The 23,026-nt window shown below is 35.9% G+C and overlaps 1 protein-coding gene across 1 annotated transcript in view; it reads right to left on the bottom strand.

Annotated features, from left to right (window-relative positions):
- Nucleotides 1-23,026, bottom strand: part of Ddx1 (ATP-dependent RNA helicase Ddx1) — a 31,754-nt gene that overhangs the window by 5,861 nt on the left and 2,867 nt on the right. The window contains exons 3-12 of the mRNA XM_071585705.1: nucleotides 21,347-21,528; nucleotides 19,290-19,489; nucleotides 17,216-17,458; nucleotides 14,818-14,994; nucleotides 11,677-11,814; nucleotides 10,581-10,742; nucleotides 10,280-10,357; nucleotides 6,624-6,810; nucleotides 1,942-2,082; nucleotides 909-1,073 (exon numbers count right to left, since the gene is read on the bottom strand). Of these exons, the coding sequence (XP_071441806.1) occupies nucleotides 909-1,073; nucleotides 1,942-2,082; nucleotides 6,624-6,810; nucleotides 10,280-10,357; nucleotides 10,581-10,742; nucleotides 11,677-11,814; nucleotides 14,818-14,994; nucleotides 17,216-17,458; nucleotides 19,290-19,489; nucleotides 21,347-21,528 (1,673 nt within the window). The remainder of the gene's footprint in view (nucleotides 1-908; nucleotides 1,074-1,941; nucleotides 2,083-6,623; nucleotides 6,811-10,279; nucleotides 10,358-10,580; nucleotides 10,743-11,676; nucleotides 11,815-14,817; nucleotides 14,995-17,215; nucleotides 17,459-19,289; nucleotides 19,490-21,346; nucleotides 21,529-23,026) is intronic.

Here is a 23,026-nt window from a genome sequence, read left to right as displayed (position 1 = left end):
GCTAGGTGATGTTAGAGCTCACCCAGTACTGAGCCTGACAGAATGTGAAATTCATACATCAGGGAATTGGGGCCAGCTCCTTTCCCTGTGCCAGTTATAGTTTCCCAGGAAGACCTGGTATCCTAAAAATCACACATGTTGGGTGGAGCTAAGGCTTCCAAGAGAGGCCTGCCCAGGAATCAAACCCGGGCCCTCCAGTCAGTAGTCCAATGCTCTACCTCTGGACTACCATGACCCATTAAAATACTAAATCAATATTAAATCTTATATAATATAAATCATAAGTAATGACTTTGTATTGAATAAATATTTTTCCTTATTACAAAAATACAACATTAAACCAAGTGTACCCTGGAATAACATAAAAAGTCAGAGATAGGATTAAAAGAAACTTCAGGTTTTAAGAGCTGCCTACATGACCAAAAGCTTTAATTATGCTACATCATGATGGCTCACATTATAATGAGCTTCTCAAGGTTTCACTGACCATGAAATATTTTAAAATTGTTACATTAAGCACCAATTTATTTATATCAGCAAGAGATATGAGTTACAATTTTGCAACAAAAATTATATAGTAAAGGATAAATACTGTTAGGACCACCAACAGATAAATTATTCAATGATTTAAGAACACATTTAAGTTTACCACATAACCTTAAAAAATATCATGAATAGCATTATTTTTTATTTAAATAATGAAAGAAACAAAGCGCATATTTTAGAAAAGCTATGATGGAAAAACATGAAGTTATTTTCTATAAGTTTATAATGACCAAAATGAAAAAAAAACCACTTACTAATGGAAAAATTCCTCTTCAGTAACATTTTTATACACTATGTTTCGGATGAAATAGGTTTAAAAAAGTGTTTAACAATTTAGAGAATTATATCATGCCAATACTTACTGAATGGCAAGCCAGAGATATCAAGCCCACGGGCTGCAACATCTGTGCAAATAAGAAACTTTACTTCTTTATTTTTAAAACGTTCCAGATTGGCTTTTCTCTCTGGTGGCTTACGGTCCCCATGTAAGCATACACATGAATAGGCACTTGATCTGGAGCCACCACCTGAAACAAATACAAATATACCATATTTAAAAAAATAAAACTTGAATTATTTAGAGTTTATGTATAAAATGAAAGTCCATCTTCATAAATGACTACCATGAATAACTTGAGATTCTACTCCCTCTGCAGGTGATTTACTCGTAATGCACAAAAATACCATATTTGATGGCATACAAGATGCTTCATCAATTCAGTAGGAAACACACAAGATAAACAGTTTTAACAGTCCATGTGAAAGCGTGACATCCAACCAAATTAGTTCCTTTTAGTTCTTTAGTTTAAAATATTTCAAATAGATGGCACAATCATTGAAGTATTTATGTACCAACAAAATTTAATTTGTTTTGAAAAAATTAATAAACAGCAAGTTATGACTTTCTTCGTTTAAATTGAACTGTATATTTTAATCTCTTGACTCCAGCTATAATGTTTATTTGGGTAATTATTTTAAAGCAAATAATTCCACTCAGTAAGAATAACACAAGCTGTTTTGCCTTGATCAGTTGTGATAAAATACGATCAAGTTCATTCAATATCTCACACACACCTCTTCCAACAATGCAGTAGCAAGCAACATCATATTCACCTCACATAATATTGATGAGCCAAATAATAATAATCCCGACTACAACATTTTTCAACTGAATAATAAATATTATACATTAGTAAATATAATAGAATCAAAATAGGTAGTACTGGACATCTGGGATAAAAATAACATTCAGAATTGAATGCTACCGTATAGAGTTCTCGAACCTTAAGGTATAAGATGCAGGTGATTTTTTGAAAGATAATTCTGGAAATAAAGAAGCTTCTTATATGCCATCAAGTATAGAAGTTATAAACACTTAGTAACATACACACTCACCAATTTGATTAAGGTAGTACTCTAGATTGTCACAGTCAAGCTTGGTACGACAAAAAATCAGGGCACGGTCCATTTTGTGCTCATTGATGGCTCGAACACAATATTCTCCTTTGAGCATTTTGACACCTTCAGAAAGCGTTTCTGTAACATTAAATCAATATAATAATTGAGTAATTATGAGAGCATATTAATTTATTTGGAAACTGACCTATTTAAACCCTGAAAATGAAAATTAATAACCACATAAACAATATGGACATGAAATGGCAAGTTTAACAATTAAATGATACATTAATCAATTCTTTATAAAACAGGTAGTGATTGACATATAACATGAGATTTAAGTCATTTGCGGGTAGTTCATTATCTTACTATTGCATTATAACTGCAGAAGAATAATAACAAATAACAAGTGATATGATGCACATAAATTCCTGACTGCCAATTTAAGTGAATGCATTATGTATTCATAAAAGGCATTTCTGGTACTCCTGTGTTTATTAGAGTTACATAAACTTTACATGTCTATTACTCACTCATCCTCTTTGAGGAGTTCCATACCCATGTACCCCTCAATGAAGGTGAGAGGATGACATGGAATAGGTATCCCTTAAGACAATATGTGTAATGGAAATGAAAATGGAGATCCCATGAGGTAAACCAAAGAAAACACACAGGAGCTAAGAACAATGAATTTTTAAGGTATTAAAGAAATATGCATTCTTTATGGAAAAATTGAGAGTGGCAATCGGACAATTTTTACAAGGAAGAAATTGAATTGGAATGAATACTAGACATTGTACAGGCTAAGAGAGGAAAAACTTGAAGAAAACAAGAGGATTGTCGACGGCTGAAACAAATGGGTTGTTCAGTAAGTCTTGACAAAAAAAAGCAAAACATTATTTCGGGAAGTTTTTTTATTTTCAACAATCTCCTTTCATCTTGACACACTTTTCCCAGGGTTACAAAGACCTTTTTAAAGCCATCCAAAATGTAGTATTTTGGTAGATAATAAGCATCTGTGTTGACAAATGTCCTCTGCATTTGATGAGAATTGTTTTCTGCTGAGCAACTTTTCAAGTTTGGAAATTAAGAAAAATTCCAAGAATTTTTTTTTGCCAAATAAGGATGTTTTATCTGGATTTCTTCCCTCAACCTGAGCAATAACGATGCAACATATTTTCCATTTAATGTTTGTCCTTTTTGCAAGTAATCAATGTGGATGATTCCACGTGTATCCTAAAAACTTTGTGACCATCACCTCGCTAATTGCACCATCTTTGCCTTTTTTATAGCTGGATCGCCTTTAGAAACTCATTGCTTCGACTGTTCCTTTGTTTCTGGAGTGCCTTAATTTATCCATTTTTTGTCCACAGTTATGAATCGATGCAGAAACTCATCAGGATTGCAATGGAAAAGCACTGAACCAGCCTCAGAATCAATCACACTAATGTGTTTATTCTCCACTGAGAGCAAACATGGCACCCATTTTCCAGAGATTTTTTTCACATCCAATTTTCATGCAAATTAAAAATGCTGCACCTTCTGACATGCCTGTGGCCTTAACTATTTCATGAACTTCAGATTCGTTGATTACTCAAAACCATATTGTGGATTTTGTCAATCCTTTTGGAGTAAGTCACTTCGACTGTACATTTGGAAAGATGTTCATCATTTGTGGATGTACAGCAACCTTTTAACTCATTAACCAAACTGTAAACAAATACAAAAACAGGAGCAGATGTGCCATGAGCATTATCCAACTTGGCTTTGATCTCTTTCATTATTAAGCCTCTAAAAGATAAGTGTTTCATCATGCATGAAACTCATTTTTTTTAATTTTTCTAAGTGAACAAAAGTTTGTGGTTTCAATCAAATATGGAAATGAAACTACTTCATGGACATAGCTGAAACTTCAACAGCAGTTTAGTGAGAGGTGAGGCCTACTAGAAGCAATCCTTTACTAATACTATGAGAGCAATCTCTTGGAGTTACTGAATAGCCCATATAGAAGGGCGATTGTTATTAAAGTGTGACAGAAAAGGGAAAAGAAAAAGAACTTTAGATAATATAAAGAAGATTACACACACAAACCATTTGCTAAAAGCCACAACTCTACTTTCAAATCTTCTCATGAGGTCTTTATGAAAATACCTATAACTCTGATGTTTCCGCTCTGTTGTTCCAATTTAAATTTCAAACATGTTCAAGCCAAAATACAAGGATGACATGGAATTGGACAGGATTCAAGGCCTAAGGTAAATATTCATTTTGGACATATGCAATTTTACATAAGATGTTTTTTCTCTATTTCTAGTACTTTTTCCTTTTTCTATGTAAATACAAAGGGGGACCCAAAAATAACCGGAATGCTGTTATAGATTCTTTAGTTCTCAATACATTTACATTATATTATGTTCACCTTCAAAGTATTCCCCATTGACCATAATGCACTTCTCCAAACGATGCTGCCATTGTTCGAAACATTTCTGGAATTCATTTATCGGGATATCCTTTAGGCCTTCTAGCGATTTTTGTTTTATCTCTTCCACAGGGTCAAACACTCTCTTTTCATGTCCCTTTTGAGCCTGGGGAACAAAAAGAAGTCACAGGGAGCTAAATCCACTGAGTATGGGGCGGTGACAATCGATGTCATGCCGTTTTTTGTCAAAAATTGCATCATGGAGAGGGCGGTATGAGCCAGCGAGTGTGATGGCAAGGGACAAATTTGGCTGCAACCCGTTTCATATGCAAATCTTCATATAGAATCCTCTGAATTGAACTCCATGACACTCCAGACATCTCACAGAGTTGATCAATGGTTCTGCAATGGTCTTCACGAATGAGGGCATTGATTTTGTCGACGTTTTTGCCAGTTCTTGATGTTGAAGGGTGGCCTGAACGGGGTTGGTCTACAATTGATATTCCACCATTTTTAAAACATGTAAATCACTCTTAGACTCTGGCTTTGCTTAGGGCAGCTTCCCCATAAACAGTCTTGAGCAGTACAATAGTTTCCACGGCCGTTTTCCCCTACAGAAAAACAAAATTTCACTACAGCGCGTTGCTCTTGATAATCTGCCACCACGTTTTTTGCCAAAATTGAAAAAGTCATTTCACTGAAACAGCTCTCACAGATGGACAAATCTAGTCACAGCGACAACACTGCACAAACTGACACAGGTGGCATGAGCCTGACGTACGACCGGCCAAACAAAGGCTTCCCCAACTCTTGCTCACCACTGCAGCCCAATTTCCAATACTTTTGGGTCCCCCCTTGTAATCCAATACTGATTAGTTCTGTCTTTTAACATTTTGAACAAACATAAAACTAATAATAAACATATATGCTCACGGACTGGCATGCCGACTTTATATTACTGCCGACATAAATTTATTTTGAGTTTTATATTATTTTTTAAAATTATAAGTTCATAATCTAGAGTATGCATAATGCTGCATGAATAAAATAAACACAATAATGTGTACATTTCAGTGAGAAGCATTATGACTACTCTTCACTGAATTACATGATATTGAAAGTATCACTCATTGCTAATGTCACCACCATTTTGTGGCTTGAAGCATTTTGATATTTACTTGCAGTGATCATGTGGCTAATGCAACCATCACATTTTTGCCATTACCCTTTGGATAATTCTTGACAATCTTGTGTTCCACTTCTGACATTCATTTCTATTTTATCATGCCAATCCTTTACCATTCTTTATAATACAATATTAAATGGATGAATGAAGTTCAGATATGTGGATGCATTTGTGACATTCAAATTTAATAAAAAAAAATTATATAAGAATAACATTTTCATTGTCCACTGACTATACATATCATGTAGATATGCCATCTTTATAGAGGATATTAAGAATTCTTCGTCATTCATTGTCTCAATAATTGAACCTAATGTCCCACATCTCACCCCAAAAACAAGGCTTAACACAAAATTAATTCAAATATTCCAGGTAAGAGGGCCAGCTCCTTTTCCTATGAGATCTATCAGGTTACAATGAAGTCCTGGTAACCTGCTAATTGCACAGTTTTGTTATTTGATGGGGTTGCCCAAATGCAATCTGCAGGATTAAACCCCGGGACCACCTTGTCAGCAGCCAAATTCTCTACCCACTGGACAACCAAGCTGAAAACTCTTAATCAATGGAATTTTTACAGACTACCACCCAACTTCCACAAGATTATACACATGTACTTGTATGCTGAAACCAAAAGCATGGAAATAATATTCTGTCTCTCTGGTTTGACTAAGTGTGTTCTTTACTGTCCCTCCTCTAGGAAACAAAGCTTCTCATGAATTCCAATGAACTTGTTTTACCTGTATAACTCAACCCGGACTTTTATGTAATGTATGCAATTGTTAAAAAGTTAGTTTTTGAGCAAATAATTTCAGGAGCATTGACCAGGTCAACAAATGGTGAGTGATTATTATTTATTTGACTACGGACACTTTCATAATATAATGAAATACATTCAGAAGGTGCATGAGCAGTGAGCTATGATTTTTGAGGACTAACATGAATGATTTCTTTATGCAACAGCACAGTATATGCATCAAGGCATAACAACACAAGCTATTTCCCAGCTAAATTAATTTTTTTAAATCAAAATTAATCAGCAGAACATTAATACTACTGACTAATATGGGTGCTAACCTGCCGAAGGATTGTTGGGTCGTAGGTTATCTGCAGAGTGCACACCATCTGTAGGGATGTGCTTACGTAATGAAGTCCAGGACTTATCTTTCTGGGGATCAATCATTACAACTACATGATGAACAGTTTCTGGTACAGCATCTTCTCCTTTCAGGTCTACCCAGGTAGGGAAATGCATCAGCCTCTCCTGTAGGGCATAAAAATTGCAGTTATTCATTCAATTCCCATTTGCTGCAAATATTTATTTCATAAATCATTTTCATCTTTATCAGAGGAGAGCTTTTTAAGCTCAGAGGAGTGTGTGGTGGGAGCTGAAGAGCTCTAATTGAAATAAATTTTCATGAAGATTTATAATTCATTCCTCAATGTAGATTTATCCCTTCACCTTGCAATGCAAACATGTCCCTGGCATAATCTTAATTTAAGTAAATAATCAACTTTTCTGCCTGGTTATCTCTCCCTGCCTGACAAATGCATAACTACACTTGAATAGTCAGGTTTCTACCATCAGGAGACATCTTCTTCATGAAAGTTCCTATCAGTCACCAACATGGAAATAAATGTCATTTACAGCTGTAGTGATCATTGGTTTAAGATATTCTTTACCTGATGTGAAGGCTCATACGTTACTTTTGGTGATCACACTTCACCACAAACTTAATTTAATTTGATAAAGTCGATGACTGTGCCACATTTGTGCTGCAACTTAGAGATGGTTTATAGCAGTAGTAGTATTTAGGGCAGGTGACCAACAGCTAAGGTCATTTGCGCCATTACTGATGGACACGAAAGGATGAAGGGTGGACAGAAACCCGGCATTGGCATTAGCCTACTCTTAATGAAAGGCACCAAGGGGTCTGCAGCTTAACGTCCCATCTGACGGATGGCGTACTCACTCAAAGTGCCCTCCACAAAGCACCTCAAGTAGGGATCGGGATAACACTGAAAAATATCTGCCGCCAGGATTTGAACCTGGTCCCTCAGGGTTGAAAGCCAGTTTGTTAGCTACCACACCATCCTGATACCGAGATGGTTATCTGTATTTTTCCACAAAAGAAACAAAGAATAATCGCATCTATTTTAATATTAGCTAATTGCAGGAGTATTTGAAACAGGACTAACTAATCATCTTAAAACCTTGGAATAATTTCTTGTCTCCGGCGTAACTCTATGGAAAAGTGTGTGAAATTACAAGTTCAATGATTTCATTTCAATAAAATAAAACCTATATCTAACTAAAAGTCTCATAACAAACCAATAAAATTTGCATTGAAATAATCATTAGTTTTCAGTAAGAATAGACCTTAATGCTCAAACACACAGGGTGTAGTGAGTGAGGGACAATACTTTAACAATACTAGCACATTCATTATTATAACTTATTTTCTCCAGTCTGATTATTTGAAAAAATCATGTAGCTGAAAACGATGGATGCAGTTTCCTTTTAGAATATCACTCGAATTCTGCACCAGTTTTCACTCATTAGAGATGCCACATTTGAAACACTAATTTATTTGAAATCCTAGTAATGACACACAGGGGTATTAAATCACAAAGCAAATAACTGCTTGCAATTTGATTGTATTCATCTAGAGTTGAGACTGTATCTTTTAACCAGTATGGCTTGAGAAAAAAATAGTTCATGAGAGATTAACACAGACCTCACAAAGTCTGCTCAAAGTTCTACTTCTTCATAAAATGCAGTCCAACTTCACATGTGAGCAATACCAACAATTAGTACTGCCTAGCTCCTTAACTAACCTCCAGTCGGTTGCACCATTATACTCAGCTAGTCATTGTGGTACAACTGTTTGTTCACTTGCATGTTTAGCATGTTCAGCAAAATTCTAGCTAGCTTATTTAAATGAGCAGCAAATTAATATTTCTCAAAACTTTGGAATAGTTTATGGAAATACATGAACTGTCGAAACAAGTTAATGGTGATCACTGCATGGGTCGTGCATACTGTTATGAGCGAATCAAACAATTCAAAGATGGTCAACAGTCACAGACAAAGCGCCATGTTTCTAATAGTCTTCAACATTACCTGATGACATTCATGTTGCACTGGTACAATATAACATCATGGACTCCCAAAAATTATTTGACTTCAAGGGATTTTGTAAAAGAGTGCAAAATATTGACAAAATCATGGTATGACATAATTCACAAGAAAATTGTAAATGTATCTGATAGCTGTGAAGTCTGACCCACAAATGAGTCTGATGCGGATCAGATACAAAAATTGTTTGCCATCAGCAAGAAACATTTGAATCAGGCTATGTAGGGTAAAAATTTAACGAAAAGAATTATAACAGGCAATTCCAAATAAACTGCAGGAGATGCCGCAACAGTAACTTTTAATGGAGTTATCCGCTAATGTGCATTTCAATGCAACAATTTCAGAGTGTAAATATCATTCGCCTTGACTGGGATTCGAACCCAGATCCCTCAATATCTGGTCAAGTGCTTTAGCCAGTTAAGCTATCGAGGCATCCTCTTAAACTCTGAAATTTCGGGGCTTTTAAAGGAACAAGATGTTGTGACAAAATACCGTACATGCAATGTCACAGGCATTTGTAGTCGTGCCACAATCCACGAGGTTAAAGCCAACTTTTAATATCACCAACTGCCAATATCACCTCTTTCATCTAACTCATGTGCCAGCAAGTGACCTCAAATTTCATGAGACTGTACACCATTGCTATGTTTCAGAGCTGCTTTGAGGTCACCAATTAGACAAAACTGAGACTTTTAGATGGATTATCACAACATATTTAATTTCTTAAGGACCAGCAATAGAGTATGGAGGGAGTTTCTATGAGGACCATGAACTCTGCTTGAAAGAGACTTCAGGCCATATTGTATCTCAGCCTGAGACCTCAAAAACTTTGAAGCGGCATCTGTGGTAAATGAAAGGTGTCTCAGAAATTCTTGGCTACTTCTGTAAACCTATATGGTTTACAAAGTGAACCTTATTTTTTTTAGTCATGAGCCACAACTAACACACACCCTAATTTTCTGCCCAATTTGGCAAAAAAATGTGCTTTAAATACAGAATATAATAGTATTTGGCAAAGAGAAACTTACACTCAAAATTCGCTGAAGTCTGCTTCTCATTGTAATCATTAGTTTTAGGTTGGTAATGCTTTGGACTTCCAAGTTAGTAATAATTCGAGATTACATCTAAGATTTCCCTGCATTTTTATGGTGTTATTTTCAGATGGTAGGATTAACAGGTAGATACTGGCTACTGTCAAACTGCTAATCTACTTTAAGATGACTCACCATATGAATGGCATGCCAATGAATGTAAAAGGTTACGGAAGTTTTGCCTAGCTTGCTGTGCTTGTAGTCATTAGAAGTTGAGATGCATCTTCTATTTCATTATATTATGTTGAAAATTAAGCATTAGATGTTGTCTAATTTGTCACCAAGATTATTATTTTCCTTGTAATTTGTGATCGAATAACAACATAAAATTCACCATGGTATGGGCAAAACCACTTATGACCAAATAGATCACCCCAAGCACATTATCATATGTATAATTCGGTTCACTTAATGATATTTTCATACTACAATTGGATTCATGAAACGTTAATATTGTTAAGTGGGACTCAATATGTAATGCATAAATACAAGTGATTACTTACAGCCATTTTCTTCACGTCAAAGTCATGAAGAGTAGCAGAGCAGACAATCATCTGAAGACGCCGCCCATCAGCTGTAATCTATTTAAAATAAGAAGCACCACATTTATTACTATAGTCATTAATCCATGGAAAACATGTTCATATATTGGATACAAGGAGAGTCCAGATGTATCATTCTATCGCCAAATCTCTCAATTTCACGGCATTACTCCTTTAAATGCTCTTAGTATATAAAATGACAAAATCTCACAGATTTATTTTGAGTATTTAAATGATATTTTCAATATATACAAAAATTTACCTTTGGTATTTGTTTGTGAAGGCGGTCTATCATCTGCGTATAGCCCTGTTTCAGCAGACCATCAGCTTCATCCAAAATAAAGAAACGACACTGAGTCAAGGACAACTGCCCAGAAGAAATCAAATCTTCCAAACGTCCGGGTGTACCCACAACAATATCCACCTGACAACAGAGCAATGGTGTTTGTTAGACAAAATTTACATTTCCACATGCCTAATAGCATAGTATCACCCAAATGCAAATACACATTACTGAACGAAATGGTACTTCTCATGGAAAAATTACTTGTAAGCCCTCAAATACCTAATTTGACATTATTTCTCCTTAAATGGGTAAAAGCAAAAGTTACCACTAATTCTTGAGGAAATCAAGTGGCATTAATTATCAAAAAATGCAAACTCACAAATCCAAAAACAACCCCTAGAGGAGTACTGAGCAGCTTAGTTGAATTTTTCACATGGTAAATGTGTATGATTTACTTGGTTTTCAGGATTCTAAATAATAAAGTCTGCTGTTAAGTCATTCTGCTAAAAAAATCAATAAAAGCCACTACATTATAGCATTCAATGGAACTCCAAGGACTAACAGGACCAAGTCACACAGTACTCAACCCGAAGGTCAATAGGTGATGATAGAGTCCACCCAGTACTAAGCCCAACGGTAAGTGAAATTCGCACATCAGGGTAAGGGGCCAGTTCCTTTCCCTGTGCTGGTTATAGTTTCCCAGGAAGATCAGACACCCAAAAAATCATACAGCTAGGGTGGAGCTGTGAGTACCCAGAGAGGCTTGCCCAGGAATCGAACCCAGGCCCTCCAGTTAGTAGTCCAACGCTCAACTAGACTGCCGTGACCCACGAATTCCATAGACATTTCTGTTCTACACTTATGAAAATACTCCAGATTTTCTTTGATTATGCTTCCAAGAGATGTAATAGAACAATTGACACCGGCAAGGAACATTATAGTCAAAGAATTTGATGTTTTCTTAAGCATAAATATATCAAAATAAGGAGTTCTAATCATACTGATAGCACTCTGATTAACAACGACAGAAAGCAAAAAATTAGCATTTACAGATGCAGTGAATAATACTCACCCCAGCATTAAGAGCAGCAATTTGGTCTTTCACTTGAACCCCTCCGATAACCAAGAGTTCTCTTACATCAGGGTCAGACAAGTGCTTCTTAAATTTTAAGATTTGATTGTAGGTCTGCTCTGCCAGTTCACGAGATGGCTGAAAAATAATTTCATATTAATTGAGTCCATGGAAAAACATCTTTGTAATTATTTGGGTCTAGTTGTTGAAAGGAAAACAGGAAGTGAATTCACTTTCTGGAGAATGATAATTTACCAGAAAATGATTTTCCCATAAAAGTTCAGACCTGGAAATTACAAACATCTGATCTTTGGCTATAAACCTTTTTCCAACAAATTCTAAGTTAATGTGGGTTTTACTGATAGAGAGGCATACTCAACAGGAAATTTAGTTAATCCTTAAACTTCTCCCTTCTGCCTATAGAAATTTTCCACTTTTAACATGATCAACCCAATGCACAATTTCCTATGAATGCCCTTAGGTGCCACAACATATTCCATATCCGATGGAATTTTAACAATGGAAAAATATTCATTTTTACTCTATTTTTTCCGTGCTATTCCATTTCATTTCGTTTACATTCAGATTTAAATTTTATACATCATGTACTCATGGAATACTAACGAAGCCCAGAAGCCAAAATTTCCCTGTCGGGTGGTGTGACCCACCCGTGGGCATGTCGAGTAATGTCATTTTTTCTCAGTCAACACTATATTGAGGGGGATCAAGTGAAACCGAAACATAAATTCTCAACTCAAACTGTCTGAAAATGATAGATTTTGCGATGTTTAGCTTTCAGGTGAATACTACAGGGTCTGTACAATAAGTATCAGGACTCGTTCCAAAAATCAAATTTTTCCTTTTCAGACCTTTTCAACAATGTAGTAACCCCTCCCAGCCTGCTATTTAATCACCTGACTAATTACCCAGTGCCGTTCTCCCCGTTCACATTACCCATTCCCTCACTCCTCTGCCAACTAACCTGGCGCCAAGCAAACCTTTTTCAACATTGTATTAATCCCTCCTCCCTACTAATTTATCAATATTACCAATCCTCCTCCTCCAACCATTAACTTTTAGCCCCCTCTTCCTACCTCAACCAATCCTTTCCTTCCTCACTCCTCCCCCTCTCCTTCCAGAGATATATATACTGTGTTTGACCTATATTTTCACCTGACGATGTTACACCATAATGAAACCTAGGTCGTAAATAAAAAAATTTCTATCCGGAAAAGCCAAGTTGTTTATTTTCAATTTCAACTTTTAGTATTCATCATAAAATAAAAGAGAATTTCCAAAAACCTGGGACAGAAGTGGAAATTGATGAAAGCATGGTTCCATGGGATAGTTGCTTGATATTTCACCATTATATACCACGTAAACAACATAAATATGGAGTCAAACTTTATAAGTTTTGCCTACCCGAAAGGGTACACCTATAATGTCATTTTACACTATGGTAAAAGAGAGGATTCATCAGAAAAAGGACATGCACATGACATAGTGATGAGGCTAATAAATGGATTCTTATATGAAGGCTGCATATTATACACTGACAATTTCTACACAGGTGTTCCTCTAGCTAAAGAGTTATTAGAGAAAAACACATACCTGTGTGGTACAGTACACGTCAACAGGAAATTTTTACCTGATGCCACAAAAATCAAACAAAAAAAGGGTGACATATCAGGCTAACAAAATTCAGACAGAATAAAATTTATGATATTAATAGGCAAGAAGCCAGTACTTATGTTGACAATGTGCAAAACACACAATTGTATTTTGGTTGACATCAATACAACCATTAGAAAACCAGATACCATTATCAGTTACAATGCTGCCAAGAAAGGAGTTGGCTTATCTGATCATATGTCTTAATTTCATACAAATTCGAGGAAGACGATTAAGTGGTAAAAAAGAAACTAGTTAAGCTAATTTGCCGCACCATGTCGGTGAATGCTTGGTGTATTCAGAAAAAGTTCAGGAGTCTGAAAAACCTGAGCATTTTGCAATTTTGTGAAAGCACTATTTCTGCTTTACTTTATCAACATACAATAGCTGCTACACCACAAGCACCAAAGAAAAAGCAATATCACCTAAAGAAACATGAAGGTGGGACCAGGGTAACGTGAAAAAGATGTAAAAAGTGCAACAACACAATTATCAAAATAGACGGAAGACAAGAGATGCTGAAAAAAACTAACAAGGTTATAACTTATTGCCCCTACGGAATGATAAACCAGCATTATAACTGGAATATTTGAATAAAATGCATAACTATTGTACTTAGTTTATTTTTTGGAAGAAAAATAAAAAACTTTAAAGGATTTTCCTCTTTTATTAGTGCCTAGCATATAAAATACATAATTATCCTCCGGGAAATTAATGAATCCCAACACAGCACTAATTCAACTTCTTTGTTTTGTAGTATTGATGTTTTTAGGTGAAAATCCAAAATCTAACAAATGAATATGAAACATAACTATTTACCAGGCAGGGGACACTTCAATATGCCTTACCATCTAACAGCTGCCCTCAAATATCTAATATAGATCTTACGATAGCTTGTCCCGTCGGTGGGTCATGCCACCAGGAAGGCTAATACTGGTGTGACCCACTGGTGGGTCATGCTGGGGTGACCCTGTTAAAAGCCATTATGGAGAAGACTTCATGCAATTACAATAAGACGTCAGGTTTACTGATATCTAATTCCAGTGCTATCTCACCATATCTATTGTTAACTAGTCTTCCAAAAATGACCATGTCAGTTTCTTGTTAGAAGAGAGCTACTAAGTATCAAGTAGTCATTCAAAGCAACAAAAACCCCAATAATGCTTGCAAAGATCTAATTGAAACAATATTTATTGAAACATCTTTTTTAAACCAACTTAACATGAAAAATAATTTTTTACTCATCCAGGATTCATGAAATATTTAAGGATATGAGAATTCTACAAATAAAACCTATAAATATTCAGTTTATAGGTTTATAGGCCAAGCAGGAATAAGTAAAGATAATGTGTAATTGCACACAAAGGAACTTCTCATGAAAAGCACCTCCAGTAGGGATTTGGATACCACTGAAAACTGATACCTTTGGGTATCTGATGAACACTAATTAATCACTTTAATTAAGCATACCTCTATAATGATAGCCTGTGGAGCATTCTTTGCAAGACTTTTCTCTGCTGAGGGTCCAACTCCGGTGATCTCAGATGATTTCACACAGTCTTTCTCAGCCTCGCAAACAGCCACAAACCCTGACTCTGGTTGATGTTTAAAGGGCTGGGCTCCAAAATTGAAAGACATTTCAGCATTCTATAAAAACAGACGTTCAATGATGAAGCAATTAAAGTTCAATGGAAACTCATTCAAATATTTTGATATGGGAATCTACAACATTTTGCATACTGACCATACAGAAACTATTGAGGTTGAAATTAGTATTTGTGAAATAATAGAAACTTAACAAAATGTAAAACCCATCCTTCTGTTTCTTCATGAGGAATGTGAAGTTAAAAATCAATGTAAAACATTACCATATTAAAGTATACATATTAATCTGGAAAATGATGATAAGAGTTTAGGCAATATGACTAACAGCAACTTTATTCCACACTTTTTTAACATATAATGATTACACCTTTATTATTTGACCCCATGGATAATAGAAGTAGCTAAGTTCCTACAACATCTGAACACACAAAATGAATTCATAAGCTAGATCATGAAGAACATGCATTTTTTGTAATACCATCCCCAACAGAAGATATCTACCATTAGAACAAATCCCTTGTAAGCAAGTACTAGCTAAACAAAGAGGGTGTAAACTATTGGTTGTGAATTTGCAAGGTGTCAATCTAATAGCCAGTATTGATTTTTCAGAACTCTCTATTGTTATTTTTGTCAACTAGGTTATCAATGGGAGTTAGAAATTGGCAATGGGGAAGAAAACAGTATCGAACAACTGCCTGTGGTCAAGTGAATATGCTCAAGTAGGAGGGGGATGTAGCAGAGGACTAGTTTCTTGGACAGAAGGCAGGCAAGACTAGGAATTGGGAGTGGAAGTTTTTGTAATTGTACCACATAGCCTGTGTATTTTTAAACTAAGTAACCAAGTTAAATAAGGGACTGTTGTTGTTCATAATTTTGTCTCTGTGCTAGAGCATGTGCATCTCAATGGCATCAAGTTTGAAATTTTTGGTTGGGCCTAAGTTTGGATAATTATTTGAGTGTAATAGGGTGGGAAATTTCGTAACTGTGTCTTGCAAAGGTCGATTTTTCAAAATGGCCATTTTAAAAGTGTGCTAAGTGTTCCTTGAATCTTGTACTGGTATTGCGTATCATACAATGGACAGACAACACACAGTTTCAGTCCTCTTCAGAGTCTTCCCTTTCACTCATGTTATCTCATTTGTGCAAGGATTTCAAATGAAGATGAACACAGAGGCTTTGACTCTCATTCTGTCAGGCACATGATCTGGCCGAGTGAGCTAAGTCCTGGACTAATTTGCACACTTGCATTGATCATAATTTTGTGAGATAATAACTGAGGTGGTTTCACATTGCCTTCCCCCAATCGTGCATTTAATATGACACCATATCTCAAACGGCTATTTTGCTGGGGTCAGATGCCTTTGTAGCCACCTCGCTGAGGAACAGATGCTGCACAGACTACTTTTCATCTGGTTCTTACCCTTTAATCTAATTGGTATGGGTGATCCTACCAGGAGCAATTATCATTGCTCAACTCCTACCAGCACAACTCTGGGGGTTGTCTGAAAATCAAGCCCATCACCACCGCAAGATTTTCATAAATAGAGAGGGACAGTTCACATTACCCAACAATATTATCAAAATTGAGTTTCACAGCAATCGACTTTGGCAATTTAAATGATTTTTCTCCTAAGTAGCATAAACAATACCATAGAGATAAAGACAGGTAATATCATATGTCTGAATGGTATTTACATGATTTTAAGAAGTCATACAAAATGAAAGGGTGAACAACTGACTTCTTTCTAGTAGAGTTCTATGACACACTGCATGCTCAGTTCCTATAAATTTCTGAGATAATGAACAATGGCTGCAGATAGCGTAATGTCTCAGGAGAGATAAAATGGGCATCATCTACTAAAAGCTGAGGTGCATTTAGATGTATAACTAATCCATCACTGCATATCTGTCATACCTGGAAATGATCGCAAGGCAACTTGCAAATCAGTTGAATGGCATGTTTACATCAGCCAATTAAAAATGTAAAGCCTAGTAAAATAGTAGAAAATGGCCAGTTCAAGCTAAAGAAAAATGTGAAATTATGAATGCATCACCTGAGAAATACAGCTGATTTGATGTGAGTAGAGATGTTCAGTTAGAATGAATACTGGATAAAATAGATGAAAATATGGTTACCTAAGCAAACTTTCAAATGTCTCGTTTAAACCATGTCATATAAGGAAGAGAGCTGAACGCACGTGCTAAAAGTTTCAACCTAAGTCCAGTAACCATGAATTAAAACACTCAGCATAGGAATACATACCTTGAGTACCACAGCTGGAAACAAAGTTGCAGTTTTGAGATGGGGAGGAATCGTATAAGCTTTTCCAAGATCAACTCCATTCTTGGAAAACTTAATTTCCTGGCCATCCAGATCAAGATAGCATCCAATCACATCATGCATGCCAAATGCTTCACCATAATTATCAAATTGCTTCTGGTGAGATTTTTTCCCAGTTCCACCAAAGCCAAAGCCAAATCGATCTGTGCCCAAATCTAAGTTGGCCTGAAATTTGGAAAACAGCAGGTAAGCACATACAAAATGGTGGTTTAATCTTCACCCTCTTCCAAGGGAAGTATTGCCTTTCTGTTGAGACCAGTAAACATTTCAAGTGAGAGGGCCTATATTCTTCAATAATTATTCCACTGAAAGCATATTATCATAAAATGGAAGATAAATTTTTTAAGATCTTTTTAACATAGCTTTATTGATTAAGGCTATTTATTTCACATAGGCCAATTCACAGCCAAGTGCAACATTATTATGTTTTACCAGTTATTACTGCTATATGTGACATTTTACCATGAATTCAATAAAAGAATAATGAAACATAGATTATGAGATGGTTAATACATGAAGCCAGTTTAAATAGTACATAGGCCTCAAAATATGTCAACATGGACTGAAAAATTCCCTTTTCAAACCACACCAAAATCAAGTCTATGTCACTAAGAACAAGGTATTCCAGTATATATGACACTCATGAGGACATGATACCCATGCCAAACACCAGACTAAAGAAAGGGTAACAGTTGTCTTAAAAAATTTGATATATTTGACCTAAAGTCAAGCCAAAAATTGTCAACTTCCAAGTATGATAATAGGAGAAATAAAAGTTTTGCAATCAAAAGCAAAATAAGAACGTGAGATAAAACAAAAAGCACAGGATACGAGTCCTATGCAATTGAAGAAGAAATAACCATGTCATCAGAAGGACATTCTGCAACAGTGGATTAACTTGCACAGAGAGAATTATTCACAGCTGACAAATCCAGGATATTTTAATAACAATAGTTCCATTGGCCTCAAGTTGATATGAACACACATATGCTTAAAGAGTCCATCAAAAATAGTCAACATACAAGATATGAAGCAGATTCTTAAAACGATTAACAATAATGAAAACACTATTGAATCATAATAATCAAAATACAAGGCTGATGTTGTTGATTACTTGCTCAAATTAATATTGGTTCAACTTTGTTAAAAAACTACAGGCAAACTTCATATAGACATTCATGTAACAATGACATATGGAAGGGGAACATTTTTTTCAAGATATGGAGAATGTTTCTTTACAACAGAAACAATATTTCACTTCACTCCAACACTATCCTACTTTGTGCCTAAGAGCAAGAATTAGAAATTGGCTAAAAAATATATACACCCCACTTTCTTAAATTTGTATTGGGTAATTGACATAAATAAGTTTCAGAAACATTGAAATTTCATCGATGTGATCAAGCTCCCTATGAAATCAGCTTAATGACATGAGAAGATTCATACATTTGAATTAGGGCATCAGGCTTCCTCCAAATCAACCATCATTACATTTTCTGGGTTTTGCTGATGGCCTCAGAGAGGGATTACTCAATTTGAACCTGGACCCACTCAGTTGGTAGACTTGTAAGTCACCCATTTCATGACATAAATAAGGAATGGTACTAAAATTGAGTTGAAAACCACAGTAATCACCAAATATAAATAAAGGTTTTGATATGTGAGGGTAGAGGTTATCTCAATATAAGCCCAGAGATATGTTTTCAATTTATATGGGCTATTTCCTTTCTCTATGCTATCTACAGGTTTCTGAGAAGTTCCAATAACCAGGGAATCACATTACTTTGACCTTAGGAAGGGGTTTTCTGGAGACAGTAGCCCGGATTTAAATCTAATATTGACTAGGCTACCATAAAAAATGATCATACCTTGTAAAATGATCTTATATTCAAGGACTCAAAATTCATAGAATATTTCTGGCAGAATATCACAAAATTATGATACTCCAAATCATTAAGTAACGACTCTGAAAGTGTCCCAAAATTAAAATACTAACTTGAGTGGTTGACCAGCCAACTCGACACAGTCCCTCATCTGTAACTGTAGCCTCATAATAGTACTTTCCACTGGTGTGGACTCCTTTAGTAGCTCGAACACCATGCCACTCCTTCTGTTCCCTGGACTGACACCTGAGTCCATCTGGGGTGACAGCAAGGGCGGCTCCACGGTCAAAGAAACTCATTGTCCAGTGAGGTGCTGGGCAATTGAAAAAATTGGATATCCAAATTGATTGCAATCTCCATTGTAAATGTTTTCAACAATATTATAACTAATGGCATTATGATGAAATGAAACCAAGTGAGCTCCAAACTAATATACGAGGGTAAGATGAACATTTCTCGGCCTGACACAGACATGGCATTCAATCAGCAAAAATGTATGATTCCTGCCTGGGTGCTCATGCCATTAGTTGTAACACAAGTTTCAACTTGTTCTCCCAAGTAGTTTGTTTACACATATTGTTGCAGTAGACATCTTTCGTGTTTTTCATTAAAATGGCACCACTTGAATTCTGCGTGGTCATAAAATTATTTTCAATAGATTAACCCTAAGGAAATTCATCCGAAGTCGACAAAATTGTAAGGGGACTCTGATCCCTTGAAAATGACCCCTCGTGAAGAACAGCCAAAAACTGCAACCACACCGGAAACCATTGATATTGTGTTGGACGATTAGCGAGTGAAGGTGAATGAGATAGCTAAGGTCATGGGGATATCAGAAGAAAGGGTGCAAAACATCATGCACATAGAATTAAGGATGCGAAAGCTCTGTGCAGAGTGGGTACCATGTTTGCTGAATGTCGATCAAAATCAAATGTGCAAATGATTTTCACAGCAATGTTTGGACCGATTCAAGAGGGAACTGACTGATTTTGTGCAGCAATTTGTCACCATGGATGAGACATGGGTTCACCTCTACATGCCAGAAATGATACAGCAGTCAAAGCAGTGGGTGGAAGCCAGTGGTTCAGCGCCAAAAAAATGAAGTCGATCACATCTAGCGGAAAGGTCATGGCCAGCGTGCTTCAGAATGCAGAAGGGATCATGTCAATTGATTAACTTGAAAAAGGCAGACCATTTACTGACAAATATTATTCCAACCTTCTTGATGAGCTGGATGCCAAAATTCACGAGAGGAAATCTGGCCTGAAGAAGAAAAAACAATCATCTTTCACCAAGACAAAGCACCTGCTCACAAAGTTTTGTTGGCAATGGGAGTTGAGGTACGATATGCTTGGCCATCCCCCTATTCTCCTGATTTAGCACCCTCAGACTTCCATCTGTTCCCCAAACTTAAATAAATTTGTTTCTGGGATGCTTCACGTCCAATGAAGAAGTTGAGAGGGCCATAGATGGATATTTTCACAGCCTTCCAGACTCTCACTTCCGGTAAGGAATACTGATGTTGGAGAAATGCTGGACCAAGTGTTGAAGTCAAGGGAAATTATGTAGAAAAAAAAATAATTTTTCAACTGAAAATCGCAGTTGAATTGTCAGGCCGAGAACTTTTCACCTTACCCTCATATATGCTTAGCCAATGCAATTTCATAATTTTTCATGGCGAAATAGTTAGGTATAATTAATCAATTGATCACATCTCAGAACTCAATATGATTGAAAATGTAAAATGATTTACGAAAATGAGTGTCCATGTCATTTGAACATTAATGGCTACAGCACCATATATATGCAACAGTTTCTCATTTCTTTTTTTTCTTAATTGAACTTGCACCTAACCCAGTTAAGGTGCAAGTGAACTCAGCTGTAGAGGAAAATAAAAATTGAATTACAACTACAAAGGATAGATGAAAAGTCAGTCAGTTCTAAATGAATACATACATTTCACAAAATTTCTAGCAAAAACAATTTGACCTTCATATTGCAAAATAAACCACTTCATTGCACACAAAATTAAAATATCTTGACTGGTCTCAATTTAATGATCATGCCATTCTCAAGAAGTTTTGATAACTTTTTAAATGGCTTATGCCTTACATTAATCAGCAGGATAGTTATGCCAGGTCTATATTTCATCCATTCATTGTCTACTTACATGTCTGAGCCACAATTTTGGAGCCTTTACCCTCTTTTAGATCTTGAAGAGTTTCCCACACAATTTGAAGCACAGGCAGGCAAAAAGCTCCAGTTTTTCCACTGCCAGTTTCAGCTGCCATCAGAACATCACCACCTCCGAGAATCAATGGAATGGCTTCTGCCTGTACATCAGTTGGCAGCCTAGAAATACACGAGCATTTATTACAAGGCAGGAATGATTCTTATCACCAAGACATGCGACCCAAACAGCAGCAATTTTATTAGATCCACACAGCATTGTAAATATAAATGAGCTTAAATTATTTTCATTTTCTATTACTTTCATCAAATTATTCATTCCTGAGGGAATGACAGTCAATGGTTTCCGGAAATATAATAATGCAGCAGTCAAACATTTCCAGCCAAAATCTAGACCCATGCTAAAAATTACCCTAAAAGCTACCAAAGGAGGAATCAGCAGGGACAAAGTGATATTTTTGGAATGCACAGGTTTCCCATTTTAAATAGATTGAACCAACTTAAACAAAAGTTGTTGTGAAAGTTAAAGGCATAAAATATTTAACTTAATATTTTGAATAATATACCTTTAAAAACTAAACCGCCTAGAAGAAATACTAAAAAAAGTGCAGCAATCAAAGTTCTAATTAATGCTGAACAACTCAAGCTCAAGAGAGGCTATCTGAAAAAGTTTTAGCTTAAAATTTAATTCTTGCCTTTATCAAATTCAAATGCAATTGATTCTTCATCATTTTCCACTGGTGTCAGGATAGATATAAATTGCTAAAAGTACCATCAAAGAAATTTTTGGTAATTTAAATGGAATATATTTAAATAATTTTGTTGAAATGGCAGCAAAAATAGCAGTATATGAAAGTAAACATCTCCCCACGTCATACTGTAAAAGTGAAACTTGAGCACACCAAGATAAGCATGCATGTCCACTGAATGCAGTTCCTATGAGATATTTGAAAAGTGTTTGTGGTAAAAACAGAACAGAGAGGGTGAGAATAGGGTGGTGTGGGCCATGAAAGAATGTAGTTTGCAGTCACTGATAAAAGTTGAGCATAAAAGAAGTTTGTTCCATTGGTATGGTCTTATGGAAAGAATGGACAAAATCTGAATCACTAAACAGACACGCAAAAGAGAGAAGAGTAAATGAATGTGTAGGAGGTAATAGACAAAGGACTCACGGTTTAATTTGATCATAGAGACCCACATGGTAGGAATATTAGAATCCTCATGAATAGAATCACATGTATAAATGAGGCATAATGTTACAATGTTTTCCAACAGACAAATTCCTGCACCTTCACTTGAATGAGGATCTTGATTGGACTGCTCACGTCAATCATCTTTCAAACAAACTCTGCATAGGTAATGTAACAATGTCAGAGTGTAAAAATCATTCGCATTGACTGGGATTCGAACCCAGATCCCTCAATGTCCAGCTGAGTGCTTTCACCAGTTAAGCCACAGAGGCATCCTCTTACAATCTGAAATTTAGCACATCCAACTATCTGCATTGTAATGCAAATTTAGCAGATGACTCTGTTAAAAGTTACTGTGTCTCGCAGCTCCTTGGAATCTGTACTGGTATTTATTTCCTAAGAAAATCAGTTCAAACGACCTCTATTAACACCTTAAAATGGTTTACTATGCTATTATTCGATTGCATCTT

Source organism: Hetaerina americana, unplaced genomic scaffold, assembly GCF_022747635.1.
Source record: "Hetaerina americana unplaced genomic scaffold, ioHetAmer1.1.p SCAF_2, whole genome shotgun sequence".
NCBI lineage: Eukaryota > Metazoa > Arthropoda > Insecta > Odonata > Calopterygidae > Hetaerina > Hetaerina americana.
This window is presented reverse-complemented; position numbering and strand designations above follow the sequence as displayed.